Below are 19,249 nucleotides of genomic sequence, written 5' to 3' on the forward strand. Positions count from 1 at the left end.
GTGCATATAATTATTTTCAAGTCAATAAAATCAAAATGAAAAAGACATTAAAGAAAAACAACCAAAAGACGAAGCCGAGGAGTTTCACAAGTATCTTTGTTGGTCTGTCTCTGATACTCTTGTCTGCTTGGGGATCAACAAGTTAATCATTTATCAAAGTCAAAGAGAGGTTTTGCTTACACCGGACCACTCTGTGCACAGGCAATATTTTCACTGTTCGCTCTTGTTCTTCTTGAATCAAATCATAAAGTATATTGTGGTGAATGAATTTGGAGTTAAAAGTTACTTTTAATTTGGAGAATAATCCAATCAGAATTAAATAAAATCAAAATTCGGATAATTTCTTTAATAATAAAAATAATAATGATAATAATAAATAATAATAATAAAAAACATTAAACAGCCCTTGGGCCTGTTTCAGAAAGGAGGTTCAACCAACTCTGAGTTAAAACTTGAACTCTGAGTTGACTTACCCTGAGATGGGAAACTCTGAGTTTTCGGTTACAGAACAGCTGAAATGAGTTAGTTCAATCAACTCTGAGTTGACTGACTCTGAGTTAAGCGCGTGCACCACAACTATAAAAAGCCATTATCAATGGAGCACAGATATTATATGTCACCATGGCAACAGCGCCAGACAAAAAGAGGTCTGCATATTTCTCACCAGCAGAACTGGATGAGCTTCTGCAAGCATAGGGAGAGTACGAACACATATTATTATTATATTTTAAATATCGGCTGCAGCAGCGAAGGACAGAGAGTTAGCTATAAAATAGTTGCTTGAGTCAATGCATAAGTTTACATTTTAATTACTGTTATACAGTGATGGGTGTAATTAATTATCCAAGTAATCTAAATACTGTAATTTAATTAAAGGAATTACTCTTAATTCTTCTGTAATTTAAAGTAAAATCGGATGTAATTGCATTAGACTATAAAACAGTTCTGTATATTTAACATACATTTTTAAAAGGTATATTTTTAAATGTAACCTTCTCCCTCTACACACTTTGGCCAATTCAAGAATAATTCATGCAATTGTATATTGTTTATTTGAAAGCATTAAAAGTGCAGTTTCTTGTCTCTCCTTGTATTGTTCAAGTGGTTGAGGTTGATATGGGATTTAGTAATTAGTAATAAGTAGACTAATACTTTCTAAAGATAGTCATTACATTAATCTTTAAAATAATTACACTGTTGAATATGTAATTTTAGTAATTAATAACTATTTTAGAGTAACTTACCCAACTGTTATAATATCAGAGGTGAAACTGGAAGAACAGTATGTTATTCAACCCAATTTTAATTTCCATGTATAGGTGCAATCCTGCAGGTATTAAAAGAACATGGCATTTCTCTAGTCATGTAGCACTGATTTCAATTTCACGTTTTCTACCATCTTGCTGATAATGTTTCTTTAGTTATTCGGCAGTCCTGCAGCCTGAACCCCTAACACAGACAACAGAACAACAGAGAATACGGTGAGTTTTTTTGTCTGTAATATTGCTGTCATCATGTGGTGAGCTAATTTATACAGTATATTAAGCTTTTATCTGCTAAAAAATAAATAAACGTTTTTCTTCCTTATTTTATCATTGAAGCTTGAATTTGTTGTCATACCTTATTCTATAGATTTTATTTCCCTGTGGTCAGTTCAATTACTTGCTTTACAATGAACTTCTGTATGCTTTGCATTTATTATGAGTAATTAATAATCATAATTATTAAAGAATATAAATTATGAGATTTGCATTTGTTAATTATTAAAATTAATCATAATCACTCTGTTTTTAGGGATGACTGATGTCTTTCTGCAGAAATGCCATACAGTGGGCTTAAGAGTCAACAGTTTTTGTGTGTTAAGTTGATTATTTTTGTGTGTTTTGTTTATTATTGTTTTTGTTTATTGTTTTATGTCAGCTATATTTTTAAATGACCTATTGGTTTTCATACAGAGAAATGTATGTTTTACTTGTTCAAGGCTTTGTATTGTTTATTGTGAATTTCATATGATTAAGTACACTAGCCTACATTAGACATCAAATACAATATACTCTGTCTTTAAGGACTATTCGTAACAACATGAACGAAGGAAATAAAACTTTTCATATATATACAGTCAAATGAGAAACACTTTACAACATGTTACACATTTATTAATAACCACACCTGTTAGGAAATATGGTTGTCAATACAAACATTCACTGTGTGTTAAAAAAAGATGACACTTACTTGAAGACTGTATGGGGCCAATAGTGTCACTGGCTTCACTGACTCCCACTTTACCCACTATCCTGTAGCGGATCAAGTACTGCTTTCCAAACTCCAATCCAGTAAGAGTAAAGACTTCATCAGCTGTGTTTATGATATTCCACTGTTCCTCAGAGCCAGAATCTGCTTTCACCTGCTGGTACTCCACTCTGTACTGCACAGTTTCTCCAGTTGGGGACTTCTGCAGTTTCAGGGACACACTGTCCTTCAGGTCCTTCTTCACTTCTGGTGGGGGAGGCTTCGACACGGGCTGGAACTGTGAGTCTGTCAGGTTCCCTGTTTCATACAGATAGATAGAGGAGCCTGGACTGGAGGGATCGGAGATGGCAGAAATAATGAATCGATATCTCTTTTCATCTTTATTAGCCTCTGAAAAACTTCTGAAAAGAGATAAGTTCTTTCTCATTTTTGAGATGATTTCAGGATAGTTGAACCACTTTCTAATAGATGCTAATGTGCTACAATGTGGTTTCATTACCACATTTAGCCCTTTAAACTCATCAGATTCCAGAAAATTCTTCAGAGTTGTGAGATCTGGGTCTTCATACTTCAGAGATGTGAAAGTCAAGCACACCACAACATCAATATTAGGATTAAAGAGGATGGTGTTGAGTCGGTTTGAGTCTTCATTTATGATTCCCTTCAGTATCTCAGTGTGAACACTCAAGAGGTTAAGTTCAGCCTTTGCATGATCTAACCACTGGTTAAGTATGTCAGCATTAAAGGGGGAGCTGTAGTGGATCTTCAGGATGTTTTCCAATGAATTTTGCTCCTTCTCTCCTCCTCGTATAGCAGGCAAGACCTTGGCCACTGCTTTCAGGAGCACTGTTTTGTAAATGTTAAGAGAGCCCTTAAATAAACGGAGCCTGTCTTTGATGTCTTTGAAAACATTTACAATTGGTTTTCCAGACATGTCGTTGCATGTCCTCTCTACTTCGCCCAGCCCCTCGATTATATCTTCAGTGTTGAAAACCAGACTTGTGCTAATTTCTCTTTCCAACTGAGCTGCTTTTGTATCCAGTAGAGAAAGAGGATAGAGCCAGACTTTTATTGGAACTGCATTCTGTGGATTCTCCTTCAGTATAGTGGGGAGCTTCTTGTAGACCTCTAAGGCCTCCATGTAAGTGGTGGGGTTCTGATCAAGGCGGACGTCACCATGAAATGTGCAGGTAGTCTTCTCAGCCACTTTCTTTTGACCATCTGTCATTTTTATAGCTCCTTGTCCCTCAATTGAAAGTAGAGGAATATTCTTGACCATGACATTCAGTTCTCCCTCAATCTCCTGCTTTTCTTCCCCTTCTGAAAATGTCCGATCAAACACCATGAAGGCCTGAGCTCCGTATAGTACACCTGTGACCACATGAGTTGCAGTTTTCTGGTCAAAGACCTGAGGGTAAGTGATCTGACCCAGATGGCTCATAGTGAGCTGTTCGAATCTTGTGCTTTCGCTGTAATACATTGTAACTCTGGACTGTTGGTTTGAAGATTTGGTATTACGCAGGAACTTGGCAGATCCTCCCACCTCCACCAGCCCCCCCAAGAAGCTGGCCTTCAGGGAAGCACTCACATCCAGGAGACTGGACTTATCAGAGAGAGAGTCGGAGCTACTGTACTTCAAATCTGTCCTGGGCTGTGGACGACTGTCCAAATCTTCTCTCAGTGATTTCTTATCCCACAAAGTGACACCTGAAATGACAAATTACTTTTAGATTTATGTACGAGGAAGTGATGTACTGTTGAAGAAACATGCAGGTTTTAAAGTGTTGTTACACAAGGATTTGTAATTAGTGATACAATATTTGAAAAAGAGGGGAAAATAAACTTTTTTTTTTAGGTTTGTAAAGCACCTGGAATGAAGGTATCCTTGCGGCAGTCATACAGCATACCAGGAAACAGAGGTCTTCCTAGAGCTGCCACTTCAATGGTCTGTGATGCCAGGGCTGCAGTAAATAACAAATAAAAGGTATAATTTATATTTAGAATATTTATTATATATTAACAAAATTATATCTGATGATAATGAAAACTGTTTAACTCTTTACCCGCCAGCATTTTTGAAAAAAGTTGCCAGCCACTGCCAGTATTTTTGATAATTTTCACAAAATTTTCATGACCCCCAGAATATTTTGTTGTATGAATATCTCAAACATGCAAAATTTCAAAAGAAAGAGCACACCCTCTGCTTTAAAAAACAAAGAGGTTTTATTCTAGCTTCATGCATTCCTTTTTAAGTAAAAAAAAAGCAACAATTCGAGCAAAAAGCTGAGAAAATCGCATTTTTGTCTACAGTACTACAGTAGTAGATCTAATTCAGAACGATGATCAAAACATAGATTGATAGAGTAGATTGAGTCAACACCCTCAAAGCTTGCACAGTCCTATAGCTTGTCCTGGGTCGACTTTTCATTTGGTAACATTAGGCAGTTTTGATTAATGTGATGTTTAATGTTGATGAATAAATGTTTCTGCTTCTTTTTCACCTGTGTTTTGATCAGGAGATTCTCTACTCTTTCAGAAGATGCATAATAGTGCCCCCTACCGTAAAACAGTGAAAACACGAAAAGCCGGAAATTTCCGTCAATGAAAGAGTTAATAATGAAGAAATCCATTTTAAAATGCAAGCAGCAATATGGGGCAAGCAAGCACTGAAGCTATAGCAAGCACATGGCATGGCAAAGAAAATAGTCAAAGGAAATACAGAATTAAACTTTCAGGTCAGTTTAATTATATCATATAAATTGCTTAATTTTCATGCACACATTTAAAAGACGCTTTTATCCAAAGCAACTTACAATAGAGTCTCTTACATCAATCACCATAGCGAGCTGTGTTAGCGCCCCCTATTCAGGCAGATGCAGCAGTTCCTGCTTTTGGCCAAAACCAAACTGCTCTCCCAGAGGGGAATTTACATTCTGGCTGGAGATTTGGAAACTTTGTGTCTTGTCCCTGAAAGGAAATTTTGGTCGCTCCTTGTGACTATATCACACAGTTGAAGCAAAGCTACGAACCGATTGCCCTAAACTTTGCCTTAAGGGTGTAAAAGGTCACTAATATATTTGGGTGCGAGACCAAATAGTGCCTTGTAAACAAAAGTCAAAATTTTAGAATCCACCCCGAATTTCACTAGGAGCCAGTGTAGAGATACCAAACCTGGGGAAATATGATCCCTTTTTCTTAATCCTGTTAACAGCCTGGCTGCAGCATTTTGGACGAGTTATAGATGGGATAATGCAGTTTGGGGCAGATGACTATACAATGAGTTGCAATAGTCTAACCTGGATTAAATAAATGAGTGGATCACAATTTCCAAGTTAGTATGGGAAAGGAAAGTTTTTATTTTAGCAATTGATCTCAGATGGTAAAAACTACTCTTTACAACTGCACTGATCTGCTTATTGAAAAGTAGAGATGAGTCCAAAATCACTCCAAGGTTCCTCATATGATCTTGAACATTCAACGATAACGGGCCTAACTGGACAGCAAGGCCAGGTAAACGGGACAAGGAGGAACCTAAGATCAAGACTTCAGTTTTGCTCTCATTTATTTGTAAACAATTATTAGCCAGCCAATGTTTGATATCTTTAAAACAATTTAAGACTTTCTCAGATGAGCAATTTTTGTCTATACTTACTGGGAAATAAAATTGGGAATCATCGGCATAAAAGTGATAAGATATGCTGTACTTCTGAAAGATAAAGCTCAGGGGAAGCATATAAAATGAAAACAAGCAGCATTTATCGGGGTTCAAGCGGTTCAAGGCCTTTAAGCACATGCATAAAAAGATATTATGTTTTATTTAGCAAGCATGTAAACACTTAGAAACCACAAGTAATTTATAAAAGATCATATAAGAGATTCAGTCAAGAATCATTTTGTACAGACGTAAATAATGTATGTTGGATTGATGTTTATAAGGAAGTTCATCCTGATAATGCACTGTCAGCATTTGAAAGATTATTATACCCTTTGGTTGACAAACATGCACCTATGAAAAAATGTACAGTGATTGTTAATGTGTTGAAAAACATTATGTTTGAGAGAGATGTGGCAAAGGGTACAGCAAAAAGAACTGGGAACAAGGAGGATTGGGATGTCTATTGCAAATTAAGAAATCAAGTAGGCTAACTAAAATGAATAGGAAAAAGACAAATGTTTTACAAAATTAAAATAAGTGAATGTAAATATGATTGTAAAAACATGTGGAGTACACTCAATAGATTAATGGATAAGAAATCAAGTCAAATTCCTTCTTTTATTGAGGTGACTCATTTTTAACTATTTTTAAACCGTATGAAATTGGAAATTATTTTAATGATTTTTTTTCATAAATAAAGTTGATAAATAAAGAGAAGAAATGTTGTTTGACTAGTTTGCCACACCTTTAATAACAGAATTGAAAAGGGGATTTTTCCTTTAGCTTGGAAAGATGCAAAGGTTATCTACAGAAAAATGCAGCACTGGGTTTTAATGGTCATAATAGTCGACCAATAAGTTTGCTACCAGTTCTTAGCAAAGTATTGAAAATTATAGTTTGTGAGCAAATTCAATTATTCTTTAAGGAGAATAATTTGCTCTCTAATTTTCAGCATTTGAGAGAACACAGATTGATGACAATAACTTAGCAGGAGCAGTATTGTTAGATTTTAGCTCAGCCTTTGATGTACTGGATCATAAAATATTGCTGGATAAACTGAAATGTTACAAATGTATTCTTTTACTGTACATTGGTTTCAAAGTTAACTGTCTAATGGGACAATGTGTATTTTATAATGGAAATTATTCAGATGTGAAAGAGTTGCAATGTGGTGTCCCTCAAGGAAGTTGTTTAAGACCAATGATTTTCCTCTTGTTTTAAAGTGTGCATAGACAGTCATGTACAGTATGCAGATGATAAAACATTAAATTTACCTGCAACATCAATTAAGCAGTTGTCTACTGCTTTGGATGAGGAAATACAATTGGTCATAAAATAGGTACGGAATAATAAGTTGGTTCTAAACTTGATAAAAACCAAAAGCATTGTGTTTGCATCAAATTGCATCAAAAGGTGATTGCATCAAAGGTTGATTGCATCAGAAGTTAAATTTGTCTGTAAAGAGTGTGCCTATTGAACAGGTAGAGGAAATAAGACTTCTTGGAGTTATATTAGACAGTAGGCTGAAGTGGTCAAAACAGATAGAATATATGGTAACAGGTATGGGATGTAAAGACACTGACTTGGCATCCGGCCAGATGTTCTGAATTAGCGAATCTTGATTTGCAAAACACAGCTCGTTTCTTCTTGAGTAAACAAAGAGCATTCTGTTTACGACCCCCTTGGGGCATGTTGACCAGCGGGGGCGCCGCTCGGGCTAGGGCCTCCCTGGCACATGACACATTTCACATTTATAACAAGCCGAACGTTGAGCAAAAGGGTCGACCTAGTCCCTTGATTCAAATCTCGCCAACTCACGGGACTCACATCCTGAAACCCCCCGAAAGGGTGGGGGAAAGGACAAGAGTTCACAAAAGCAGCCTGAATTCTGAATGACACACACACGTACATACACACATACACACACACACAAACATCCTTTGTGTTTAACTTAACATCCTTTTAATGTATGTAACTCAGACTTGTATCTGAACTTCCTGTATGTATGTGTGATTAATGTTGTTTTGATCATATAGTTATGATCTTCGAGTTTTTGGCTCTGAAATGTATTTTTGAAGAATGTTCTCCCAGTAGAATCGCATCCCGTAACCCGATCTCATTGGCAGGTCATAAAATTTGACCACCAAGCTCATCCAGCCCTATGCAAAGGAGACAACGGGGGAGCAACATTCCAACGCACACACATTCCAAAACACACATTACACACACAGACACCATCCATGGAACTTTTCAGAGAAAAGTACCGCTAAATATTTTAAATATATTCCTTTTGGTGCTTAGATGTATTCACATGTCACAATGGAAGTATCTACAATTTTATTATATGTTAATCAAATGTAAAATGCCTATAATCGGGTTGTTGAGTGTAATTGTGTATCCTTAAATGTTTTATCTGTCATCCTTGGTATCTGGTTAACCGTCGTGTTTTGACTGAAACACTCACACATGCGAGATTACAGTAAAATGTACTCTTCTGTGTGTACAATCTTTCTGGGTAGAAATGACGAAAATTCATACCATCATAAACCATGCAGATTAGTTGTCCTGACAAGACAAAGAAAGATCTTCCCGCTCGAAATGCGCTAAGATGATTCGTCCTCCACGCAAAAGGAGGCGTACACGGGACACTGTTAAAAGTCCGAACCTTCAGTTTACACACTCTCTCAACTCTCAACTCTCTTCTCCCTCCTTCGGAAATTCTGGAAACCCAAGTCCGGACCTGCTTCTCTTCTCTTTTATTTCTTTGTATGTTTTCTATAGTCTAGTTTCGTTTTCCTATTCGCCTCTGTTCATTCACGAGCTGAATGAACTTAGCCTGAATCATTCTCGGTAACGTACGCTCAAGTGAACCTTCAAATCTTCCCGCTACACAACTCCGGAAGAAGACCAGGACACGCATTTCAGCCCTAAAAGGAACACACACATATTCCTTTTTCTCAGCTCCACAAAAGAGTGCATCAAACTGCAAGTATCTGATATATTTTAAAGCTGAATCTTAGGTGTCTCTCAAGAGGGTTCTTTGTTTGTAATAAGTTGCCAGGCTCTTCTTCAATTCTCTGACTCTCTCTCACTTTACTTTCTCTTCTCTCTATATCCTTCTTCCCTTCTTTTATTTCATTTATTCTGATCACGTTATGTCTTATGTTTTTGTTTGGTTAAATGTTTGTTTGTTTTATTGTTTGCATTTTTACGTACGTTCATATTTGTAGCTCATATAATCTCTCTAGTTTTGCATTTATTAAAATCCATTTATACTTTAACTGTCTCTGTGTTTGAAACCCCACTTTATAAGGTCAATGAAATAAAAGATCTAAGCTACACGCTCGATAGTATAGACTACTTTGAGTAGTTTTAATTCATAAACTCAGAAAGTCTTATGTTCATGGCCAGAAGATAAACTTTCTTGGAGTTTGTAAACGGGATACCCCTTCTTAACTGTGATAATCTTACATTTATTCGCTAAACGAATGACTGATGACCAGACCAGTTACAGAACAAGGTAATCTCGATAATTGATAAAGTAAATGTATATGCGATTTACGAATTATGACCATGAGTTATGATTATTAATATTTCTAAAATTCCCTATATCCTTGAGCTAATTCGCATTAACCCAGAGTCGTTTACATTACAGGGAAGAGGTTTGTCAGTTATTAAGAGATGTGTAAACTTTTTACCACAACACTGTATTTCTAAAATTGTTCAAACAATGGTTCTTGCTTAGATTATTGCCCAGTGGTGTGGTCGAGTGCATCAAGTAAAGACAAATAATTTTAACTAATTGAAAAATTTGTTGTTGGGTTAGGTTGTTTTTTTATTTCCTGTTTCGAAAACCACTGCTAAACAACGGACTTTAATGTATAGAGGAATACAAATATGGAATGATTCACCATTGATATTACATATTTTTTAACAAGAAAAATGTTTAAAAAAAATATTTAAAGGAACATTAATTGGCACAATATATAGTATATTGTTGATTTTGATATTTGGAATGAATGTTGGGTTAGTATGTTTCATTGACTTGACTTTTTATTGCATTTCTTACTTGTTGGGACCCCAGAAAGAGTAGCCACTGCCTATAGGTAGTGGCTAAAGGGGATCCAAATAAACAAATAAACTTAGATCATAGATGGAAAAGACCATTTACAGCCAATACAGGCAATTTACTTATAACAGTCACCAGCTGGAGTGCCCTTGAGAGCCACCAGAGGGCACTCCACATCAGACTACTGTCATTTCCTTACAAACTACATTTCCCATAACTCACTGCCCGGACTCATCCCTGATTGCATCCACCTGTGTCTCATTACCTTGCTTGTCTCAGCCTATTTAAACCATGTACACTCATTCATTCCCTGCAAAGTCATGTATGTCTCACTGCATTTTTGAGCGTGTTTGTATCCTGTTTCTACCTTCTCCTGGTTTTTCTTGATTCTCTGCCTGTCCCCTCGGATTTCTCTCTTTGCCTCAGCCCTTGTCTGTTATTGTTTGTTTGTGTATGACCCTTGCCTTGATTTGGAATACTATTTGGATAACCCTTTAAATAAATACTGCATTTGGATCCTCAACCTTTGTGTCTCAGAGCAGTTTGTGACATTATTACTAAGGAAAAATATGTTTTTTAAAGTTTTTTTTTTTATTGACAGTTATAGCACCATGTCTTGCCTGATCTCCACCACTTTTATTAGGTGTCCTCAAAGTTTAGTTTTTAGTTTTTTTTTAGTTTTTATTGAAAGGATCCCCATTAGCTACAGCCGTGCTGCAGCTATTCTTCCTGGGGTCCTGAAAAATATATACATAAACAAAAAGAAAAAAGTCATTAAAAATACAACAAATGAATGGAAAAAGTAAATACACATTCACATACACATATACACATACATATACACATGTATAAACACCTATCAACGTACATATGTACCCTCATACGGGCATGAAATATACACACATATAAGATCTAAGGACTAATCTTAAAGTGTGCTTATACATGTGTGTCAAATTTGTTGTAAATATCTCATTTCGTTTTGAAGTTTAGACACTTATATTTATGAGAGCATAAAAATGATCCATGGGCGACATTGATTTAATTTTATTTCAGTTCCTATCATAATTTTGACGTTTGGGGTGTTATTGTTTAGCTATTGATTTATGTTTTCAAATTTCCTGTGGTGGTTTTGTCTCGATCCGACTAACGGTTTCGAAGATAATCGTACGTTTTTAAGTGCTAAATGACACCGTTACACAAACCATAAGGCAAAACCTGCCATGTTTGGTATCGTTGGACTCGGCAATGATTCAAGAGTCTAAGGACGTCACTTCCGTGAAAAACGCTGGCTTGAAATTTCGCAGGCTCCTTCAGCGCATTATGCCAATGACGCATTTTTTGAGATATGCCAAAGTTCTCATAGACTATCATGGCACCCTGGACAAAGACGACTGCATGCCAATTTTCATCGGACTAATGGTTGGGTGCGGTTATAGCTATTTTCATGATTTTTTTTCGCCTGTTATAGCGCCACCAAGTGGCCAATTGTCACATTTTTTTTTATGTGACCTCAGACTGAGCTCATAAACGTGTCCCGAGTTTAGCGAAAATCTTTCCGTTAGTAAGTTATTATAGTTATTAGTTAAGCTATAGCCATTTCAGTAAAAGTGGCCCCAGTCACATCAAACATTTTGGTTCTCCTTAGTGACCGTGAATTGACATTTAGAATTTTTTTGATAATTATTGATAGTCACTCTCCAGATAATATTTCTGCAGTGGTTTGGTTCCGATCAGGCCAAAAACCTAGGAGTACTTTGCAAAAGTAGGTTTTTGCAAGGTTGAGCCAAGAATTCCAACAACATAAAACAATTGAGCCAACACCTAACGGTTTAGGAGTTATGAGCCATTTCGTACTTTTGACCAGCGTAGCGGTGTAGGCGGTGTCAGGCTGTTCGGGGCATGCCTTTGGTGACGTTGTAGGCGGTGTGAGTACTACCAGCTCTCAAAGTTTCAAGTCTCTACAACTTACGGTTCAGTCTGCCTGATCAGTGTTAGATGGAAAATGCTGCATCATGGGAAAATTAACAATAGGGTTTCAGCACTACGCGCTTGAACCCCAAATAAAAAAGGCCTGTAAAAAAAATAGATAAAGCCTTTTCACATGCTCAGCTAATTTGGTGAAGTTCTGCGCAGAGAAGACCTTTTTTAGGCACTTAAAAAAAAACACAAAAAAAAAAAACACAAAAACAAAAGGGTTTCAGCGCTAAATTCCTAAAACAAAAACAAACTTAGAGTACAATTTGAATGTCATGGTGTGGTGCAGGCAGAAGAAGAGTGAGAATCAAAGTTCCTAACAATATAATAAAACTTATTACAACAAAACTTTTACTAACAATATAATACAAACAGGTACAGACAGGCAGAAGGTTCACACACTTAGTAGGACGGAGATCAGACAAAGACTAACTGAACAGAATGGAACTAAATACAAACACGGATTAACAGAATGATGATGATCTAAATACGTGATACAAAAACTAAATGACGGCAACCATGAATACGAAGGAGTGGCGGGAAAAGAACAAAGACATGAAACTACTGAAAATACAAACAAACCCTGACACGTGACAGTACTCCCCCTCCCGGCAGGTGCCTCCCCGCACCATAGATAGGCCAACTGCAGAAGGAGGGAGGGGACTCAGGAGGAGGACAAACAGCAGGTGAGGACAGACAGAAGGCAGGAGGGGCCAGGGCAGAGCAGGCTGTGCAGGCAGCCAGGGCGGAGCTGACGGAGAGAGGAGCCATGGAGGAGGCAGGGCTGATGACTCCAGGGGGCCGACTGACGGGGTCGGAGCAGGTTGGAGAGGAGATCAGGGTGGAGCCGGAGAGCCGACGAGCCCAGGCGACGCAGAGGATCCGGCAGGACATGGCGAAGCCACCGGCTCTGGCGACTGAGGTGCAGGCGGGGACACAGAAGGGCACAGTGGAGACAGAGGGAGTGAGGAACAAGGAGGAACAGAAGGGAGTGAGGAGTCCAATGGAGCCGGGGGGACGAAGGGATGAGGCGTAGCCAGAGGAGTGCAGTCCAGAGGCGAGGGTAGGTCGACGAGCAACCAAGGTGGATCCGGGGGGACGAGGGAGCCTGGCGAAACTGGTGAACTGATGGACCACGGTGGAGCTGAGGGAGGTAGGAGCCGAGGGAGGTAGGAGCCAAGGTTGAGCTGATGGATTGACGGGCCGAGGTAGAGTCCTGGTGGTGGAGACCAGGGATCCACCGACCATGCTGGAGCTGAACACTGGTAGACCCACAAGCTCACCTCGCTTAAGGTGGCATGTGGGTGGGCTGTGGGGCTAGCAGGAGGTGAGAGAAGGCTGGGTGGGAGTTTGGGGACAGGAGACTCAGGCTCGGGGACAGAGACAGGTCTTGGCATGGCTGCGACCATCCTGACTGAGGGCTCAGGCGGCGACCATCTTGGCTGAGGGCTCAAGTAGCGAGGCAGCGGCCATCTTGGCCAGAGACCATCTTGGCCGGAGACGAGGGCTCGGGTGTAGCGGCGGCCATCTTGGCCAGAGACGAGGGCTCAGACGTGGCGTGAACAGTCTCTGGTTGGGCATACCTGATGTGAAGAGGCACAGACTGGGCAGGCCTGTCGTGAGGAAGCTCTAGAGGGGTGGTCTCGGTGGGACGAGACCCTGGACTCAGCAGTTTTCTGGACCAGGGGTACATGTCTTCCAGACACTTGAGAATGGCATCCCTCCAGGGAAGTCCTCAGGTGTGTGGAAGTTCAACTGGGTGGTAGTAGTTAGCCCCAATCCAATATAGGGTTCTGAGGGTCTCATCATCATCATAGGGGGAGAGGATGGCTAGACAGAAGAACTCCACGGAGTAATCTACAAAGTTGAGACCTTTCCGTGCCAAAGCAGCGAACTGTGCAGCTATATCCATTTAATGGTGCAATCTTCTGTCACGGTGTGGTGCAGAAGTAGAAGAGGCAGAATGGAAATTTCCAATGTAAACTTTTACTAACAATATAATCCAGACAGGCAGAAGGTTTACACACACAGTAGAACAAAGATCAGACAAAGACTGACTGAACAGAATGGAACTAAATACAAACACTGATGAACACTGATTAACAGAACACAGGTGACATAGATGATGATGATGATGATGATGATGATGAACTAAACACAGATGATACAAATGAACAAAATGACAGTAACCATGGATACGAAGGAGTGGCAGGAAAAGAACAAAGGAATTGTAACTACTGAAAATGCTGTTGCCTCATGATTGCAGTGAATGTCACTATTTCCGTCCATCTGTTTGTCATTAGATATACACTCAAAGTGAATAACATCACCATAACTTCCCTCCTCTGTAATCTCCCAATCACTTTCCAATCATAGTAACAACAAGCTACAACCCAATTTTCCTCAAAACGAGTTTATAATATAAATTGGTCTCTATGAGCAGGCGACAGAGGCAAGGCAAGACAAATTGTTTTTTTCTCCCGTCCCAAATTTTTTCCACCACCATGTCCATTTAGGGGCTCCAAACATTTCATACAATACATATAAAGAGAATAAAAAGCATAAAGCACATTTACCCTTTCTCGCAAGTAAACAACACTGTTGCTCCAAAAACAAACTCTGTTAAGACTAAGGGTGCTTTCACACTAGCACTTTTGGTGCGCACCCGGGTTCGAATGACGTCAGAGTTCGGTTCGTTTGGATGATGTGAACGCTGTTTTCCGAACTCGGGGGCGCACCCGCGAACCGTACTCGAGTCCGCTTAAAAAGGTGGTCTGGGGTACGGTTCATGTGAACTCGGGTACGGTTCGCTGCTGATATGAACGCAATCGTACCAAATCGCGGAAGTGAACCGCTATTGATGACGTATAATCTGGTGCGTGCCTGCGTACGTGTGTGTTTATCAACTGTAAAAGGGTCTATATACACTTACCTTGACGAAAAGCGGGATTGACGCACTGCAAGCAGAGAGATGATTTCTGCTTGCCTCCACAAAAATTGTCTTAGGCAGGCGGGCGGACATCCCGCTGTCTTTGGAACGGTTTTAATACTTTTGCGGCAGACAGACGCAAGTGTGTTTCTGTATCTTTTCTTTGAAAACAAAACCAAAGGTTCAAAAAAAGAAGAACAAATGTGAAGCGAGCAATTCTATCCATTTTGACGCCTTTTCATAGCGGTTACCAAGCAACACGAGTACGCGCCAGCTGCAGCTTGATAACGCAAGCGTACCGCGGTTCGGATACAAATAATATAATGTGAACACAGTCCATCGGGGGCAGGGGGAGGGGGGAGCAATCGAACTCGGGTTCGGAACAGGCAATCGAACCAAGTGTGAAAGCACCCTAAAATCACCATTTGCTGTGACCCCTGCGTGACTGTATTTTATCTCTGTAGAAATCAAACAAGTTTTACTCTGCATTGTAACATTGATTTAATAACCAAAAATTATGTGGTCATTGGTGATGTGGAATTTACCATTTTTTCACTTGCACATGGTCGCTCAATGGATGTCTTCCATTGTCCTTTTTCACATTTTAATCTATAGTAAAACCTGTCGTGCAGCTCAGCCTCACTGTTTCACCATCATCGTATAACTCTTTCGCAACTGGTTCTGTGTTTTTATAGTTAATCTGCTATACAACATTCTGAGAAGCACAAAAAAATTTAACACTAAGACATTTTCTACATTAAAGCTGAAGCACATGCAAAACTAGGCAACACTTTCTAAATCTACAGTTTGGGAAGTGCATATAATATAACATTTATATTCAAGCCAATAGAATCTAAATTAAAAAGACATTTAAATAAATAACAACAACAAAAAATCACTTGCCTTGACATCGAGCACAATTTAAGGAAAACAACCAAAAGACGAAGCTGAGGGATTTTACAGGAACTCTCATTTTGATCTCAATTCACAAGTATCTTTGTTGGTCTGTCTCTGATACTCTTGTCTGCTTGGGGATCAACAAGTTAATCATTTATCAAAGTCAAAGAGAGGTTTTTCTTACACCAGACCACTCTGTGCACAAGCAATATTTCATATAAGTGAAAAATAATAATAATAATAAAAAAAATATATATATTATCTGATGCAGCAATTCTTATTTGCCATTTAAACACACCAAAAGAAATGTTACTTTAGAGAAGTCAAAATTCTTGAGTCAAAGTTGTTCAACACATGAGCAAAGGTTCCATCATGCCATGTTCACCTCTGAACTCTTTAATTCTGTTAATGTTTTTCATGTTCTTCGTGAATCAAATCATATAGTACATTATGTGGTGAATGAATCTGTCCCATAAAGCATAATGAGTGAGATCGAAGAAGATTCACAACAATTTTGAAGAAGAGTTTGAGCCTTAAAGTATTCGACTGCTTAAACTGTTGTTATCTCTTATGACCTAGATGATCCTCCTTATATCACATAAAAAAAAATTTTAATTAAAAAAAGAGTTGGAAATGTAAAGGCTGGATGTCTTTTACTGGATCTAGCTTTTTATGTAAACACTGAATTGTTAAACTCAAAGGTTTTTAACTTTGTTTGCAAATGGTTGTCATGTGATTCTTGGCAAACAATTAATTATGTTTAAAATAGGACATGGAAAATGAATACAAATGTATTTTTTTCCCCAATAAATATTGAAAAAAAGAGTTCTTGTGACTGTGAAATGCTGACTGTGAAAATACATGTCAAACCAAATATTATAAGAAGTTTATAAGTTAAGTTCTGAGGTTTGTGATTTTGCATTTGTGTAAATACTAAAAACCCTGAATTGAATAGATTATTTTATAGCAATAAGCATAACATAAACGTCAAAATTAAATCGACAAAATTCACAAGATAAAAAAAGCTTGGTTTGTAGTAACTGATAAACCTATTTTTATTTTTGTAGGGAATATTGTTTATTTGTTCAAATATCTTGCGTAGTTGAAGGGTTAGCTTACTGAATGCAGTCAACACTAGTGTAAAACAATTAATCATGGGTCTTGTAATTTTCATAAAAAAAACTTTAAAGTGATAATTAAAAATATTGTGTATATTTTATTAAGAAAATTGTGGTTCAGTGTTGTATACAAAAATATTGAGAACATTTCACTAAGAGATACATTTTCCTAATTTTATAAGGAAACATACACAGTTTTGAGGCTTAAATTGAGGAACCGATTAAGATGATAAAATTAAGGAAAAAATGCTACCTATTTATTTGAAGAGAATTTGATCAATTATGCGGTTTTAGAGACACCATTGTTAGTTCCCAGGATAGTTTGCACATGGCGGGAAATGGAGAGTACATGTTGAAATGAAGTGTTATTTTATGTGTTTTTGAGCAAAGGGAAACATCTGTTAATGTTTAATGTTCAGTTGTTTGAAAGAGTTTTTTTTCTATTATGTTGAAGTTTTGATCAGAAATGAATACGCTATATCTACTCAAAATTGTGGCAACAGATTACAAGCAATATTATTAATTAAATTTAACAAATTAGAATTGAGTAATAATTAATCAAATTAATTCCTTAAAAGTTAACCATTTAAAATGAGTAAAAAAAATTATAAATATCTGAATAACAGACAGACGTCAAAGATGAATTAAGAACTCTTTATTTTTTATCGCCAACATTGAAGACACGTGATGTTAACAAGCAGAATCACCGAAGGAGAAAAACCGTAAAGTCACCATTATGGTGATCAGTGTTTGTTTTAGTTGGGCTCTTGACCCTTATATCAACAACTTTAGATTTTGTTTGGCTGCTGTACCTGAGTTATAACAGTCAGATGAACAAATAGAAAAGGTGATCTGATGGTGTTGGTTGTGTTTTAACATAATCATTATTTCACAATCATTTGACCTGATTCACTGAACTCATATAGAGCCCAATTTCTGAGTTAGGTTTACTTTATTAATTTTAGCAGCACTGTCCTTGTACTGTGAATAATGTGTGTAACACATCAATGAAAATTGACATTGAACTTGACAGCCTCAGACGGTAACGTCATCGGAATGCGTGCTCGTCATATGTGTCACAGGTGCATCCAAAGGTTCTTTGGCCCTGTCCCAAACATTGACGGTAAAAGAAATGGACACATTAGATTCAACTGAGAAAAATGAAGTCAATTAGAAGCACTCACTTCGTGATGGCTGAGCGTACTGCGCAGACTCAATCTGAGCTTGACGACGTAGATGTGACGTGAGCAACCTGTCTGTCTTCTAGTAGCTGTGCCAAGAGAAATCTGAATCATTCCCTTCCGAAACTTGCAGAGACGGAGAGTGTGAGTAGGAGGTGTCCATGAGCTAGGAGCAGGAGCAACTTTTGCTAAGTATTCTGATTAATTATTTTGTCATTTTGTCTCCACGTCCCCCCGATTGCCCGCAAGCTTCTCCTCCTGTCCATATACGCTAATTTCTCTACTGTGTGACAGAGAGTCGCGTGGTTATGACGCAATCGTTAGCCTATTTTTACAAAAACTGCTTCTATGGGGCCATAACGTAAGATACAAGGTAATGGAGCCGTTTATACATTTTCGTGTTGGGTCATTCATTTCCTTCTCTCTGGGCCTCTAGTTGCTTTGCGTAGTGTTTTTGCGCTGCGCGTTACACACATGACCAGCGTCGGCCAATAGTGAGCCTACGTGGTGACGTGTAACACAGACGCGCTGCGCAAAAACACTTACGAGGCCCAGAGAGAAGGAAATGAATAGTGGAATAAAGTAGTTATTTTTGTTTGTTTTTGCGCACAAAAAGTATTCTCGTCGCTTGATATACTTACCCAGCAAACATTGGTCCGACGGCAACGTCGTGTCCCTGGCCAAAAATAGTCGCGGTAGGACGGCATAAATTGGTAAAAATATGTAACACAGAACATTTCCTAAAAATGCATTCAGATACATTTGTACATGTCTACAGTTATCTGGGGTTGCATGTATAGTTGTTATTTTGACTTTTAGCTACGTGCAGTTCAATATCTAACCTAGTTGTGTATCGGTTGTGAGAGGACGTCACCTGGCGACGTCTTTTACACGTGCGTTTATAGTCCGTCATGACCCTCTATGAAATCCGTGTTGAAATATGCAAAAAAAATATGCTTAATCCTTGCATGATTAATACTGCAATAACCCAGCACACATTGGTCCGACTGCACGTACGTCGTGTCCCTGGCCAAAAACAGTCGCAAGTGGACGTCCACTAGGTGACGTCCTTTACACGTGCATTTATGGTCCATCATGACCCTCTATGAAATCCTATGAAATATGCTAAAGCAATTATGCATACACCTTGGTCAACACTACAGTAATTAATTTAAG

General features: G+C 38.3%; 1 protein-coding gene across 1 annotated transcript in view; it reads right to left on the reverse strand.

The window, feature by feature from the left end:
* LOC309476675 (verrucotoxin subunit beta-like) overlaps positions 1-15,988 on the reverse strand; it is a 45,470-nt gene extending 29,482 nt beyond the window's left edge. The window contains exons 1-3 of the mRNA XM_082139822.1: positions 15,781-15,988; positions 4,119-4,211; positions 2,233-3,957 (exon numbers count right to left, since the gene is read on the reverse strand). Coding sequence (XP_081995948.1) covers positions 2,233-3,957; positions 4,119-4,211; positions 15,781-15,850 — 1,888 coding nt within the window. The 5' untranslated portion in view covers positions 15,851-15,988. The remainder of the gene's footprint in view (positions 1-2,232; positions 3,958-4,118; positions 4,212-15,780) is intronic.
* Positions 15,989-19,249: the final 3,261 nt, after the last annotated feature.

Source organism: Leuciscus leuciscus, assembly GCF_965113295.1.
Source record: "Leuciscus leuciscus genome assembly, chromosome: 15".
NCBI classification, from domain to species: domain Eukaryota; kingdom Metazoa; phylum Chordata; class Actinopteri; order Cypriniformes; family Leuciscidae; genus Leuciscus; species Leuciscus leuciscus.